The sequence below is a fragment of the Xiphophorus hellerii genome, chromosome 11 (assembly GCF_003331165.1).
Source record: "Xiphophorus hellerii strain 12219 chromosome 11, Xiphophorus_hellerii-4.1, whole genome shotgun sequence".
NCBI lineage: Eukaryota > Metazoa > Chordata > Actinopteri > Cyprinodontiformes > Poeciliidae > Xiphophorus > Xiphophorus hellerii.
Genome location: NC_045682.1, coordinates 24106004 through 24121862, shown reverse-complemented (window position 1 = coordinate 24121862; position 15859 = coordinate 24106004). Strand labels below are relative to the sequence as shown.

Here is a 15859-nt window from a genome sequence, read left to right as displayed (position 1 = left end):
TTTCCATTTAACCATTCTGTCAGAGCTTGACTAGATGCATTGGTTTCCAATTATGGAGCTTAGGAAATAAAATCAGTCAGACGACTCGGAAGGAAGTGGAGCTTGACAGAACACTAGTGTATCTATGGTGGTACCCTAATTAGTTTCCCATTCATATTTTATCTTGCGTGAAAATTTATGTCACCAGTCCCCACAAAAGTTGGTTTGGATGTAATAAATATTACGGCAGAGTAACTGCGAACATCAATAATAGGCGCTAAAGTGGAGCCATTTGCTCTGTACTTAACCAACCAAAAATGACTTCCAGGGTTTTATTTCTTATGGTTCTTGCTGTTTGTGTACAATCAGTCACAGTGACGTTAAACTCAACAAAGCCAATTTTGATTTACTGTGGAGCTCAGCGTCGTCTCTAAAATTAGGTCAAATGGTGCAACAAGCACACACTGGCTCACAAGCAGGCTGCAAACAAATCTTAAGGTTTGCTAGAAAACAGTTGAGTAAAATTAAAGCTGAGTCTGGATATAGACATCCAGCACAAAATGAAGACGGACTCTCTGGTTCTGCTTTGATTAACGTTTCCTGCAGGCGTTGATTGGCCTCACAGTTTGACTCTGCTTGAGCATTAAATACAACCGCATCATTACATTGACATTCAGCATTAATATCACATAAAGTTGTAGCTGATGAGAAGACTTGATGGTGTTTTCTGTAATGGCTCTCTGTGATTACGTTGGTGAGTGGTTAATAATTAATGGCCTAGTTATAACATTTTGTTTTTAGAAAAAACAAGCCGTAGTTTGTCTTAAAATCAGTTTGATTGGAGATCCGCTGTTCATTTTGTGCTTCTTGATCAAAACAAAGAGTTGCAGCAGGCAGTGAGTGTTTCTGTTAGGGGGCTGCTCAAACAGCTAATCCTGCCACAGAGTGAGGACTGAGCATGAAAGTGTGTCTGGCTGTTTGTTGTTTGTGTTCATACACGAAGCCCTGCCGCAGTTTGAATGAACGCTCTCTGTGCTTTGCTATGAAGTACTTTGTTGTACAAATCTTTTAATCCAGTGTCCCTGTTGCATGAATTGACTCAGCCCAGTCTGCAGAGACATTTTTTCTGCACCGAAAGCCAAACTGCACCACTGACTCAAATGTGTCATCATGACTGGTCTGTTTTCAGGGGGCCTGGTCATGTGGGGAGCCTCATCCCGAAATGTTCACATCTCTTTCAATTTTTCTGCATCTTTTCTGTCACAACCACAAACATCGGTGTTTTTCATTTGTTTTTACACCAAGTCCCACATACTGTGAGGTGAAAGGAGACATTTTTTCATAAGAACCTGAAATGTGTTTTTTATTCAGCCACTATAATCACTTCTACATTTATATGCACCAGCTTTGAAAAACTACAGATTAAATTTTTTGTCTCGTCACAGCTTACGCGTTGGTTTACGTCTGGAGTTTGACTAGGCCATTTTAACACATGAATATACATTGATCTATACCAGTCTGTTGTAGCACCATTATTCTGTCTCCACCATGTTTCGCTGCAAATCTTGATGATGCACATGGTCAGTTTTCTGCTATACAGACTATTTTTCAGGAAGTTCAAATTAAGTTACATCTGAGCACAGCACATTTAAGCAGAACTTTTCATGCAACCATGACTTTCCATTTTTCATTTTTTATTAGCTATTTGTAGTTACACTAAAATTAAACTCTGTCTGTTTGTTTGGTTTATTACTTTTAGATATTGTGTAGTACTCATTACCTTAGATCAACATTTAGCTTCAAACTTTTAATATTGGAGTAAGATCTAAAAAAACTCCTGTTAGTTTACAAATCTAGAACAAACTTAAAAAGTACCATCTACTTTATAGATGGTACTTGTTTGGTACTTGTTTGGTTCTCCAAACATGGAGAACCAACATCTAGTTTTATCAGAACAATAATCCATAGAAACCCCTACTAGTTTATAAATGATGGACTACTTATTCTTGTTAAACATAGGAAACCAATATGTAGTTCTATACTTTTACATTTTTGTATTTCTTTTGGTTTGTTGTTTTCTTTGTATTTTCTTCTAATTTATGTAAAGCACTTTGAATTGCCTTGTTGCTGAAAATGTGCTATGTAAATAAAATGACCTTACCTAAACTGCACACAGTCTGACTTTTTACTAATTAGTTGACTTCTGCAGACATATGTTTGCACTTGTTTTAATTTAGGAGAATCAGAGTAAACGAGGCAGTGCAGATTCACGGTTATGCAACAGTTTGCGTTCGTTTACCTCACAAAGTCCCGATAAAAACATTGCAGTTTGTGGTTGTGAAGTAACAAAATGCACAAAATGAGAAGATAAAAGTTTTCTTTTTGCAAAGAACTGCATGAACTGCATTCAGTTTCTTAAACTCTAAGGTGAAGCTGCAGTGAGCCAGAGATCCTGAGTAAACAACAAGTTTGTTTGATGTGGACAAAATATCCAGGCTGGAAGCTGCTGCCTGCATATGAAACGTCTAATCCCACTTCAGAGAGATTCAGAAGTTTCTCACAGGTTTATCTGTTTGTATAGACAGATGAATTGTTAATAACGCCTTGAACGAACCGCCTCAAACCTTTTCTGTACTTTTAAAGCATCTCTGCTTTTCATATGTGAACATGTGTAGACCTGGGGGCTTCCTTTGCAACACCCAACCATTGGTAGAGGCTGCAATCTAACACACCCATGCGCACCCCCGCAAGCACACCCACACCCACACACACACACGCCCACACACGCACACACACACACACACACACGCACACACACACACACACCCCACACACCCCCACACTGTAGAGCAACACATCAGGGACCAGCTCATTTGTACCCTATTGAAAACGTGGTTCCCTCTGTTGGGCTGCATACAAATGGATCTCGGTGTGTTCTGGGAGGCTGCACACTCGGCCTCGTTCGGAGCGCCTCACCTTGGCTGTGATTCTCACCCTTTGAAGAAAGCCCAAAAAAAAAAAACGAGAGGCGGCAACATGGAGGACAAGTCCAGTTATGAACAGTGGGGGATATTTACAAGCTGCGACTGAAATTCAACTTTACGCTCCAACATTCAGACAGACAGAAAAATAGATAAATGAACTGAACTTATATAGTGCTTCTCCAGTCATTTTGGCCACTCAAAGCACTTTACACTAGAGTCACATTCACAAACACATTTATACACTGATACGCAGATCGGTAGGCAATTTGGGTTGCATGCTAATCATGTGGCAGGAGGAAGCTGGAATCGAACCTACAACCTTCCAATCAAAAGACAACCACTCTACCACAGAGCCACAGTCAGATGGACGGACATGTAGTTTTGTCTTGAAATAAGGCATAGGATCTTATTTTCAGAAAGTCATGTTGATGAAAAAGTGTTTGTAGTTGGTTGTTTATTTCACTTATAATAAGATATTTTTCTTCTATCATGAGTGAAATAATCTCCAAGTGGAACAAGAATTTTTTCTTCAATATAAAAGAATTATTGACTTAAAACAAGCTCCTATATCTTCACAAAAAGTCACTTATATGTTAGTTTTGTCTCATTTAAAATAAAAATATATTTGCACTAGAAACTAGACTGATAATACTAGTTGAGATTTTGTGTCTTTGCAGAGATTGACAGGTTATATGCTGCAAATTGTGGCCATTCTGTGAGAATGCTCGGAGTCTTTCTGCTGCACAAACACACTCATTCCCTCTGGGTTGTGTGCATTTAATCACAACTTCTTGTTAGGAAGAATCCTCATTTTGCGTGGGAACACGGAGTCGGAAGCGCTCTTGGCAGAGATGGTGGTGATTGTTCTTTGTGGAGGCCTCTCGGGGTTTGTAAGACATGGCAAGTATAAAAAAGATGCGAGGGAGACAAGAAAAGGGACTTAGACAGGCAGTGGGGAGGAGAGAAGGAAGGAGCTGACTCTCACCTTGGTTTGTCTGTGAGAAAATCTCCTGCACTTACAGGTAATGGGGAAGCCACTTATCTACTCCAGGGAAGCACCTTTCATCTCCATACAGACCTGCTAAAATCCAGCAGTCACTAATTAGCATGTGGTAGTTTGTCTCTGTGACACATTAAAGTTTTGAATTAAATGTCAGAAAGGTGATAGAACATGTTCTTTTTGCACAATAAGACTGGTGCATTGGCTTATGTTTTGGTTTGTGGGTTATTTATGGCTCATAGGTTTTTATTTGTATTTTATTCTGGTGGTAACCTGCCTGAATAGCTTCTGTTGGGTTTAGTTAATTATAGTTTAAGTCTTTTTTATTTTCTATCAGTTTATTTTACTCCTTGCTAATCAGGTTTTTTTCATGCCACCCCATGTCTAGTTTTAGCTCTGATTACCAGTTTTTTCTTGTACTTGTACCTGTGTTTTACTTTTCTTAGTTACACTTTTTGTGTATTTGTATTTATTTTCTTAAATGGTTTCCTTTTGGTTCAAGTTCCTCAGTCCAGCAATCAAACCCACTGACCCCACCTTTCCTGTGTTTCCCCATCTTTGTAATGCCACTCACCTGTCTCATTAGCTATTTATTTTTGGAGAAAATTAATCTATCTAGTGCCACACTTCAGCAGTTGTCTCCAATCTAGCTCTCCAAAACCCACCAGGACAGTTATGAGATGAAATTATGAGACAGACGATGGTGAAGATAACTGATCACTTATCAGAAAGAAATGCAAGGGAAAACAATGAGAGTCAAAACAACCAGTCATGGAACTGAGTTCCCCTTTTCTGCTTCCACAGTGAATAAGAGGAATGTAGCAGTCGTTATTAATCATGATCTTTATAAAAACATCAGTCTAGGCAGTTTGCTGGTCCAAATCATTCATGTGTAAGCTAACACAATGCCAAGAAGTGAAAACATCTTAAATAACTTTAGAGAAGCAATTGTGGCTGCCAATCAACCAATATGTTCAAGCTACTTGAAGTTTGGACATATTTATATGTGAAAATCATTTCAGACCAAACATTAGAATGAATAAGTTCAGAAATAGATACTGAAAGTAGTTCAACAAGAACCACAGCAGATGCTTTGTTTTATAACTCAGTACAAAATGGCTGCAGTATGACAAACATTAGTAGAGAAAAAAGTAAATAAATTTGAGTATGTAAGACTTTCTAAAGATTTGATTTGATTCTCTTCTATAGTTTTCAATTCAGTTCAGTTTTCTGATATTGTTGATTCACTACAAATGTAATTTAAAGGAACCTTATGAGACAAACAGGTCAAATTCATGTCATCATGACGTCCCTGACATTTATTAAGACTCTTTATGATGATGCAGTTTAATTAAATTTACAATGCCAGTTGGTATTAAATTGTCTGAGGATCAGATTTGGTCATTTACTTTGCAATAACACCTCTTCCTGCACTGAAAAAATGTTACATTGAGCCAAACAAAAAAAAATACTAGTTGTCAATATGTTATAATGTATTAGTTTTACTTAAATTACAATTTATATTTGAAATAAGTCAGAAATATAGATTATTTTCTGAATCATAAACTTACATCAAAACAAACTACATGTTATTTATTCCAAGACCTTAAATCTTTTTTTCTGCATTTTGGCACAACTATATTTGTGTCTTTCAATTGAAATTCTCACTTAGTTAAACTGGATAGTTTGAGTGAATTCCAGGTACATTTGTTCTTTGGATTTATTTTTTCTCAGGTTTTTTTTCAACATATATATTACAGTCCATGAAAAACATTTTCTACTAATACTTTTAACTTACTTAATTTCCCTTTGGGATTATTGAAGTATTTTTGAACTTAATTGAATTGAATTATAAAAATGTTGCTTGATAAGCCTTAAACAAATTTTATTTCAAAAATATATGACACTCAAAAGCCATGGATCTACAAAAGAAGCAGCATTTCTTTTAGGTAAAACCAAGATTTTGTGACGGTCAACCTGCTAGAAAAAAAGATTAATTATGGTGAATTGAAGCAAATTGAGAAAAATTAAAATAATATAGTAAAATTTATACAAATATCATAAGTTACTCGTTTTAATTACATTTAAAATGCTAATTATTTTCAGTTTAGTGTAACAATTTTTCTTTTTTTAATTTTCAACTTAATTTTTTTTTTTCAACTTATTTTATTTTAGCTTTTATAAAACCCAAAAGTGTTTTAAACTTAAAAAGAATTGCTTGGAAAATGCTGCCTTATTTTTGTTTTTATTTATTTATTTACTTTTTTTTCTTTTAGTTTTATTAGGGTTGTAATTTTTACAGTGAAAAGACCAAAATTGAAAAGGTGTGCTTTTAAAATAAACCTTTTACTTTTTTTTTATGTATTATACAAAAAAAACCCCAATAAAAACAGGAAAAATATTTCTGTGCTATTTAGACATTTGCCAAGATAAATAAAAAGTCCGACAGACCAGACAAAATTAAGCAAATAACACTTTGTTAGCCAAAGCTACATTCTTTCCAAATCCAATACAAATGAAAAAGTCCGTAAAATAGTTTTCCATTTGTGATTGTTCATTTATTTATTTTGCCCCTTGGATTGTTTTCACTTATCCAAGTGACTGGTTGATTAGTGGTTTTCTTTTTCTTTTTTTTTTGGCTTTGCTCTATTTGTTTTCTCCTTCCCTTAGTTTCATTAGAATTTGACTTTTTTTGTAGTCGTTGAATTAAAAACAGTAAATTTTTATCCTGTGAAATTATGTGTGTTTTTAAAAAAAATTTAAATTCACCAGTAAATATTTCACCTGCAAAAATGTGCCTAAAAAATAATTTCTTCCAAGAAAATTTCTGCAGCTTAATTACAAGCATTTTACTATCAAATTCAAAGTAAAAAAAAAAAATCATATGCATAATTTCACAGGACAAAAATTCGGCATCAAAAAGCAGGAATTTAATGAGATATTTCTCAACTAGTGCTTTTCTTATTTCCTGTGTCAGTTGACTGTGCCGCAGTGCCAGTATTTGCTTGTAAATAAAGGAGAGCATTACTTTTTGATGTGAAAATGCTGCTACTAAGATCATTTTTATGAGCGTCTTTGTTTACAAAGAGGTTTTAGTGGCTACGGTTACCCTGTGGCGGCTGTTGAAAAGTTGCAGTTGAAGTTTATTTGTAATTCATCAATCTCTAAAATTTTAATACCCACAAGCAGAGAAGAATAATGTCTTTTTCTCTATTCCCAAAAAGCAGAGTTTGATTTTCTGAAAATTTTGAAAAGCAAAAAGATTAAAATAATTCCACACACCATGTTATAGATAACACTAATTGAAAACATTTGTAACAAATATTTCTGTGGGTCGTTGTTTTCTTTATTTTAGCTCCCTGGCTCAGGTCCCCGGGGGTTCAGTAGCAGGGCAGCAGCTCTGCAGACGCTGCAGACCACTTGAAGTGTTTTTACACTTGAGGTTAACTGCTGCTGTGATTTAGGACTTGTTTTTCTGTCTACCAACTCCATTTCCCGCAGGAATCGGTCCCGCTCCAAAGCTAATTTGTCTGTCTGCTGTTTGGTCCCAAAGAAGCTGCTGGTTATGGGAGTTTTATCACAGAAAACGTGTTGCATCCCACAACTACTTTAAGAGCAGCGAGACTGAACCCAGACATTTACTGAAAAAACAAATGGTGAGCTGGAACTCTGGAAAATTAAAGGTATAACTTTCTGATTAGGAAATGTTTTAAGGGCACAAGAATTAGGTCATCAACTCTTACAGAAGAGTATTGATCAAAACCCATTTACGCTTTTGCAGTAGCTGTAGTAATTGGGCATAAAAATAAACCAGAAAGGAGGCAAATTATCTGTAATGTTTACCAAAACTGAAGTCAATAAAAACATGCAAATTATTCTGTAAGACTGTTTATTTTGTCATAATGAAAATACACTCATCATAGCATTTAAAAGCTGTGTTAAACTATGATATGCTAAAAGTAAATTTGTTTCATAATCTAGCAGAATTAGACAAAAGATGAATAATTTCACCTCCCGCTGCATGTTCTATAAAACAAAACAAATGCTATGTATTTCTCAGATTTATTTAGCATTAATCAACAATATGTTCACCTAAGTTATGGATTATGAGGAAAATCAGTGGGAGCTGGTAATTAACATCATCAAGAATTAATGGTATCAATCATTCCACTGAGGTCTATTTTAAAATGCTTTAATTAGATAAAAAGTAACATCAAAAATAAAAGCAAAGATAATTAAACTTCTCCGGAAACTACTGCTGAGAGAGAAAATCGTCTAAATAAGAACCTTACTCTAATCTCATTGAAGAGGTCGGGGAAGTGTACAAAGTTTTATAACGATCTTCAAAATGACAGATTCAGATTGTTGTTTCTCTTGGGTTCCCCTGGTTGTTACTCATTTTGGATTCAAAAACTGGTGATATAAATAAAACAATTATGCACCACATTAGGCAAATGTAGCTAAAGACAGGATGCAAAAAATAAAAACAGTTACACCAAAAACTAAAAACAGTTACACCAAAAAATAAAAACAGTTACAACAAAAAATAAAAACAGTTACAACAAAAAATAAAAACAGATACACCAAAAACTAAAAACAGTTACACCAAAAATAAAAACAGTTACACCAAAAAATAAAAACTGTTACACCAAAAAATAAAAACTGTTACACCAAAAACTAAAAACTGTTACACCAAAAACTAAAAACAGTTACACCCAAAAGATAAAACAGTTACACCAAAAATAACAAACAGTTACACCAAAGATAAAAACAGTTACACCAAAAATAAAAACTGTACACCAAAACCTAAAAACAGTTACACCAAAAGATAAAAACCGTTACACCAAAAAATAAAACAGTTACACCAAAAACTAAAACAGTTACACCAAAAAATAAAACAGTTACAAACAAAAAATAAAAACAGTTACACCAAAACTAAAACAGTTACACCAAAATAAAAACAGTTACACCAAAAAATAAAAAACAGTTACACCCAAAGATAAAAACAGTTTACACCAAAAAATAAAAACAGTTACACCAAAAAATAAAACAGTTACACCAAAAGATAAAAACGTTACACCAAAAGATAAAAACAGTTACACCAAAAAATAAAAACAGTTACACCAAAAACTAAAAACAGTTACACCAAAAGATAAAAACAGTTACACCAAAAACTAAAAACAGTTACACCAAAAATAAAAACAGTTACACCAAAAGATAAAAACAGTTACACCAAAAACTAAAAACAGTTACACCAAAAATAAAAACAGTTACACCAAAAGATAAAAACAGTTACACCAAAAACTAAAAACAGTTACACCAAAAGATAAAAACAGTTACACCAAAAGATAAAAACAGTTACACCAAAAACTAAAAACAGTTACACCAAAAACTAAAAACAGTTACACCAAAAATAAAAACAGTTACACCAAAAACTAAAAACAGTTACACCAAAAATAAAAACAGTTACACCAAAAGATAAAAACAGTTACACCAAAAACTAAAAACAGTTACACCAAAAGATAAAAACAGTTACACCAAAAACTAAAAACAGTTACACCAAAAACTAAAAACAGTTACACCAAAAGATAAAAACAGTTACACCAAAAACTAAAAACAGTTACACCAAAAATAAAAACAGTTACACCAAAAGATAAAAACAGTTACACCAAAAACTAAAAACAGTTACACCAAAAACTAAAAACAGTTACACCAAAAGATAAAAACAGTTACACCAAAAACTAAAAACAGTTACACCAAAGATAAAAACAGTTACACACAAAAAAAAACTAAAAACAGTTACACAACAAAAACAAAAAATAAAAACAGTTACAACAAAATAAAAACAGTTACACAAAAAAAATAAAAACAGTTACACAAAAATAAAAACAGTTACACCAAAAATAAAAACAGTTACACAAAAAACTAAAAACAGTTACAACAAAAGATAAAAACAGTTACAACAAAAACTAAAAACAGTTACACCAAAAGATAAAAACAGTTACACCAAAAACTAAAAACAGTTACAACCAAAAAATAAAAACAGTTACACCAAAAACTAAAAACAGTTACACCAAAAAATAAAAACAGTTACAACAAAAATAAAAACAGTTACACCAAAAAATAAAAACAGTTACAACAAAAATAAAAACAGTTACACCAAAAATAAAAACAGTTACACCAAAAAATAAAAACAGTTACACCAAAAAATAAAAACAGTTACACCAAAAAATAAAAACAGTTACACCAATCTGCTGACTTGACTTGGTAAAATCTTTTGCTGGTTTTGTGTTTTTAATTTTCAAAATCTCTTTGAAACCGTTGCTCAAAGTGAACCTCACCTTTTGTAGATGTAATATAATATGCTGTATTTTTCCAAAATACATTTTAGAATGTTATAAGGTGAATATACTTATTAAGATTATATTAAAAATATACAATAAGTACATTTTTAGAAACATATTTTGGTGCACTTTCTAAAAGTATATCTTTTCTAAATTAGACTTTAAGTTCTAATTAAATATATTACTAAAATTATACGTTATACGATAATCCTTTTAATAATACACTGCATGTATTTGTAAAAATTTATATTTTAAATGTACATTTTAAAAATATATTACAGATGTACCGTATATAAACAATACTTTTCTGAAATTGTACTTTTGGTAATATTTTCAAATAGGTCCTGTGTATATTTTAGTAAACCTTAATATTTGTAAGTACTATGTAAATACTGTCTAAGTATGTTTCAATAAAACACTTTCAGTTTAGGCTAACAAAATATTCCTTAGGTGCTTAATAATCCTTTACTATTTTGCTAAGATGGTAAAAGAATAAAAACAGTTAAACAATCCTTGTAGCGAAACTTGCTGTAACGTTGTTTAACAAAGTAGTAAATAACACCTTTCAAACCTTTTGCTGTCTTGTGTTTTTAATTTTTTAAAGTTTTTTTGACCAAGTCAGAACAAAGCTGTTCTGTATCTGGGGATTATGGGGAAGGAGCCATCAGGAGGTTTAGATCAACCAATGAAACGATAAGAAAACGGATTATGCAATATTTTTCAGACAAGAGTGAAACCAAGAATATAAAGAACCCAACTTAAAAGATAAAACTCTGTTGAATGAAAACATGAGCTACTATTTCCAGTTTGATGCAGTAATGCAATCAGGGCTTATTTATGGAGTCTCAATTGATAAATTACAAAAGTTAAATGAATAATTCTTGCAAGAGCACTTTGACATGCATCCACAGATTTTCAAACAACATTATAGGTGATAAAAACATGAGCAATTGAGATGAGAATTTGTTGTGGTTGAGTTTAAAAGTAATTGGAGAAATACAATTATTTGTAGGATGTCTGCTTTTCTAAGCCCTGCTTTTATTTCAGAGATACAGATAACAGCGGTATTCTTTGAAAATAAAACTGTTCACCAAGACGAGCTGAACACAACATTTATTGATCTCTAAGACAAAACAAAGACTCACAATTGTTCAGTCTTCTGAAAATCGGTCATGCGGCACTGACAAAGAAAACACATCATGCACCAAGATAAAAAGGGATTTGACAGTCTCATAAAAACACACTTTAAAATTACAAACAAAACAAGAACATATATCAACCGACTGCAATAAGGGATGTGCTTTAGATAATTAGGAACTAGATTAGATTTAAATTATGATAAACGGGAAAGATGTGTACCATTAACCTCCGCCAATGGTACAACCACCAAACAAATAAAAAAGCAACGAGCAATGATTACTCATCAGAAAGAAGTGCAAAGGGGAACACCAATAAAGAAAAGATATTTTCATCCCCTGTAATAAAACGCCTTATAAAACATAGTATGCAATTAGACGTGTGAAAAAGATCAACCAGACTCTCACACCAGATGCTCCATGACAGAAAAATTGCAGCATTTCACATTTTTCCATATTAAATTAATGATGTGTATTTTCACAAATTTGTAGAATGAAAAGAAGCACAGACTTTGCGGTGACATGTTGTGTTTTTATCCTGCGCAGAGATCCGTGAGGCATTCCGGGTTTTGGACCGAGATGGGAATGGCTTCATCTCCAAGCAGGAGCTGGGCATGGCCATGCGCTCCCTGGGTTACATGCCTAGCGAAGTGGAGCTGGCCATCATTATGCAGAGACTGGACATGGATGGTGAGGCGCTACATAAGGACACACACTCGGGGGGGCATTTGCAGAGTATGCAGAACATTCTTACCCTGTTTTAATGTGTTTCTGCTTGAATATCTTTGTTTTCTTTACTTCTGCATGGTATACGGAGGAGTAATTTGCTTCAGCAGAGGTATGGAGTGTTGAATTTGAATTAGAATACCTCTTTCACTTGCTTTGGATACAAAAATTTGGATCGAACCTGTTCTCTTCAGAAATGCTTCACTAAAACACCTTGTAAACGACCTAAAGTGCAGCAGAAGGCCAGATTTAAAGGACAAATTTCCCCCGAGACAATAAAGAACGAGCCTATCTGCTCCTCGTACTTAGAAGTTGCGCTCTACTTGTAAATTCACAGCAGATTGCAATTACTCCAAGGCAGAACTTGCATTAGGAAAAACCCATTCAGTCTTTCAGCGGTTTCTTATCTGACTGCTCTCGGCTCTTGATTTCACAGTTTGCCATAAATATCAAAGGTCAAAGCTAAAAGCTTTTTGCTTTTGCGTCTGTGAGTAACCGACCACCTGAAAGCAGCACTACCATTTGTCCTGAGGCGAGATGCTATCTTTCTTAAAATACTGTCTACCTCTGACTTTCACAGTCAACACATCACAACCTGCACTGTTTCTTATACTCATTTTATGTTATTAAATATCAGCGTAAGAATTAAATGTATATCTTGAACTATCCTTCTGCAAGCCTCAATTATTTCAGATTTAATGATGTTCTTTCAGAGCATCATTTAATCCGGCTTTGCAGTGATGAACATAATGTTAGACACTGTGCAGCATTAAACACACAGATAGGTCTGTGATCGCTCTCCTGTCACTTTTCATCTTTCCTGGAACTTTCCAGTCGGGTAATTGGGCAACAACTCAAGGCAAAATCCAATCTCTTTGAAACCGCTGTTCAAAGTAAACCTTAGCTTTTGTAGATGTGGCCAAAATAAAAGACTCTCCAAGCTGGAGGGAACTTATACAGAAGTAGTATTTGTTACCAGGTTGTGTTTTGTGCAAATGGTACTTACTAAAAGTTTTTTTTATGCTAAGGCAAAGGATATTAGGAATTCCCCTGATATAATTATTGATGACTTACAAAAGTAATAATATTCATTGAACCTAAGCCACAAACTTTTGTGTTTTGTTATAAAAATATGGCATTAAACCAAAAAAAAGTTTTACCTATTTCAAATTTTGTGTTTTTCTGCTTTATTTTACAGATAAAAATTTGAAAGTTTGCTGTTGTAATGTATTCAGAAACCTCTTACTTTGATATGAATATTATATTTCTTCGCAGGTACCAGGAAATCCTTAGCAGGTGGATGGATGGAGCTTTGTAAACATTATTAAAAACCATTTCAACCTGTTTTTTTCTATCAGGCTTGTCTTGCCTTTAATGCTTCTTTACACAAATAGCCCACTGCAGTGAGCCCCACAGAAAACCTCCTGGTTTTTCCACCAAATATTGATTTCTGAACTCTTCCTGAGTTAAAACATTAGTATTATTGTTTCTAAATTAATATGAACTTGTTTTCTTTGCTTTATTTGAGGTCTGAAAACATTGCATCTTTTTCATTATTTTGGCATTTCTCATTTTCTGCAAATAAATACAACATTTCTGCTTGTAATTTTGGAGACACGTTGTCAGTAGTTCATAGAATAAAAGAGCAAAGTTCATTTTACTCAAACTTATAAAAAGTAAAATCAGAGAAACTGGTCATTTTAAGTGCTCTCTTAATTTTTTTCCAGGGCTGCATGTGCTTTTACACTATGCATTACTTAGAGGTTATTTATTTTCAGGTCAACAACCTTAAACATACAACCAGAGTTATTTTGGAATTGCTTAAATCAAAGCAAAGTGTTTTCGAATGGCCTAGTCAAAGCCAAAGATTTAGCAGTTTCCTGATTCTCACCATATATGAATGAGTTTTGAGCTCCTCTTGTAAATAAAAATAAGCAAAGAATCCAGTGTATGAAAGTGAAAAGTATATATATATATATATATATATATATATATATATATATATATATATATATATATATATATATATATATATATATATATATATATATATATATATATATATGTATATATATATATTACTGCAATTATTATTGTAATTATTAAGTTTGAAAATCCAGTATTATCTTCCGTGCACTTCACCATTACATTTTAGTAAAATACTCTGTAGTTTGTATTTGCATTGTGTTCAAAGGTTTTGAATACTTTTACTGAACAGTTTTCAACACTGTTGCTTTGCTGCTAAGGTTTTTTATGCTGCACAGTATAACGTAATGAACTAAAAGTTAAATAAAGCTGACAGTCGTGATCGCAGCATCTTCAGGTTAACATCTATAAATCTGGGTGAAGATGATAGTGTTTACAAGTTCCTGTAATGAAGCTGTTCAGGCTGCTGATGGGTATCATTAACTACATGCAGCAGCAGAATATATGATGCAAACATTTTTACGAGTCGTGTCTTGTGAATTTAAATTAGCCAAATATTCCCTGATCTGTCATAAGAACACCTACGCGGAAAATCTTAAAGATACACGTCTGAGTTGGCGAAAGTTTACTGTGTGTCGATAGTGTCACAAATCAAAGCATATTTAGTTGTTATTCTGTCATATTTTTTTATTGCTTTGAATACGTTCTGCCAACACGGTCCATGCTGCAGCAGCCTCTTATGTGTTTCCTCCTGCAGGGGACGGCCAGGTGGACTTCGAGGAGTTCATGACGATACTGGGGCCTAAGCTGCTGTCGTCCGACAACAGAGAAGGATTCCTGGGCAACACCATTGACAACATCTTCTGGCAGGTGAGAGACAAACCTTCCTCCTGCCTACGGGCAGACAGGCTGCTCCTCATCACTCAGGCGCCCTGTTACTTACCAGCTCCATCTTTTTCACCTCATCTAGCTCACCTCTGGCTGCGCATTTCAGCATTCAGAGGAGTGCTTACATGCTTAAGCTCGGCTCTGGTTCCTGCAGGGACTCTGCACCGACACAAATAAGAAAACACACACACACACACCAAACACGCTCCAGTCCCCCCCCTACCTGCTTCTGCTGCCTGCCTGCCAGAAATTGTTTTTACTTAGAGACCTGAAGGAAAGGAGACCTGCAGAGAATTTACTTTGGTTTTTGTATGCGGTAGTGATTCTGGGTTTGTGTGTGCATGCATATGTGCGTGTGTGGGTGTGTGGACGTGTGTGTGTGTTTATCATTCACAGTGTTGAAGGAGGCATTGCCAAAATAAGTATTTTAGAGATGCAGCACTGTCTCAAAAATGTCAGAGCATGTTTGCGTTTGAGAATCCAAACTGGGCATTAGTGTTGCAGCTCATGCACAAGCTTTTTTTACATCCTGACTTTGTTTATGAAAGCAGCCCCAGACGAAGAACATGCATTTTGTGCCTGGTGGGTAAAGGCTTATGACATTATGGAAATGCATGAATGTTTGTGCGTATATGTGTGTTTTAAAAGCAAGGACTAGTTGAGTCTCAGCTCCTACAAAGCTGCACTCTGCTTTCCTGAAGTTAAGTGACATGAGAAGCATTTAGAGCACCAGTGTCAAACCTAAGGGCCATGGACCAAATCTGGCCCGCCATAGTATTTTATGTGGGCCTCTAGACTCCAGGCACATATTACATCAAACAGTCTCTCTAATTTTTTGTAATTATGTGAAAATTCCTGCAGTTTATTGCAAATTTT

General features: G+C 34.3%; 1 protein-coding gene across 1 annotated transcript in view; it reads left to right on the top strand.

The window, feature by feature from the left end:
• The window catches only part of caln2 (calneuron 2), a 40034-nt gene that overhangs the window by 11173 nt on the left and 13002 nt on the right, over window positions 1-15859 (top strand). The window contains exons 3-4 of the mRNA XM_032576978.1: window positions 11990-12133; window positions 14853-14965. Of these exons, the coding sequence (XP_032432869.1) occupies window positions 11990-12133; window positions 14853-14965 (257 nt within the window). The remainder of the gene's footprint in view (window positions 1-11989; window positions 12134-14852; window positions 14966-15859) is intronic.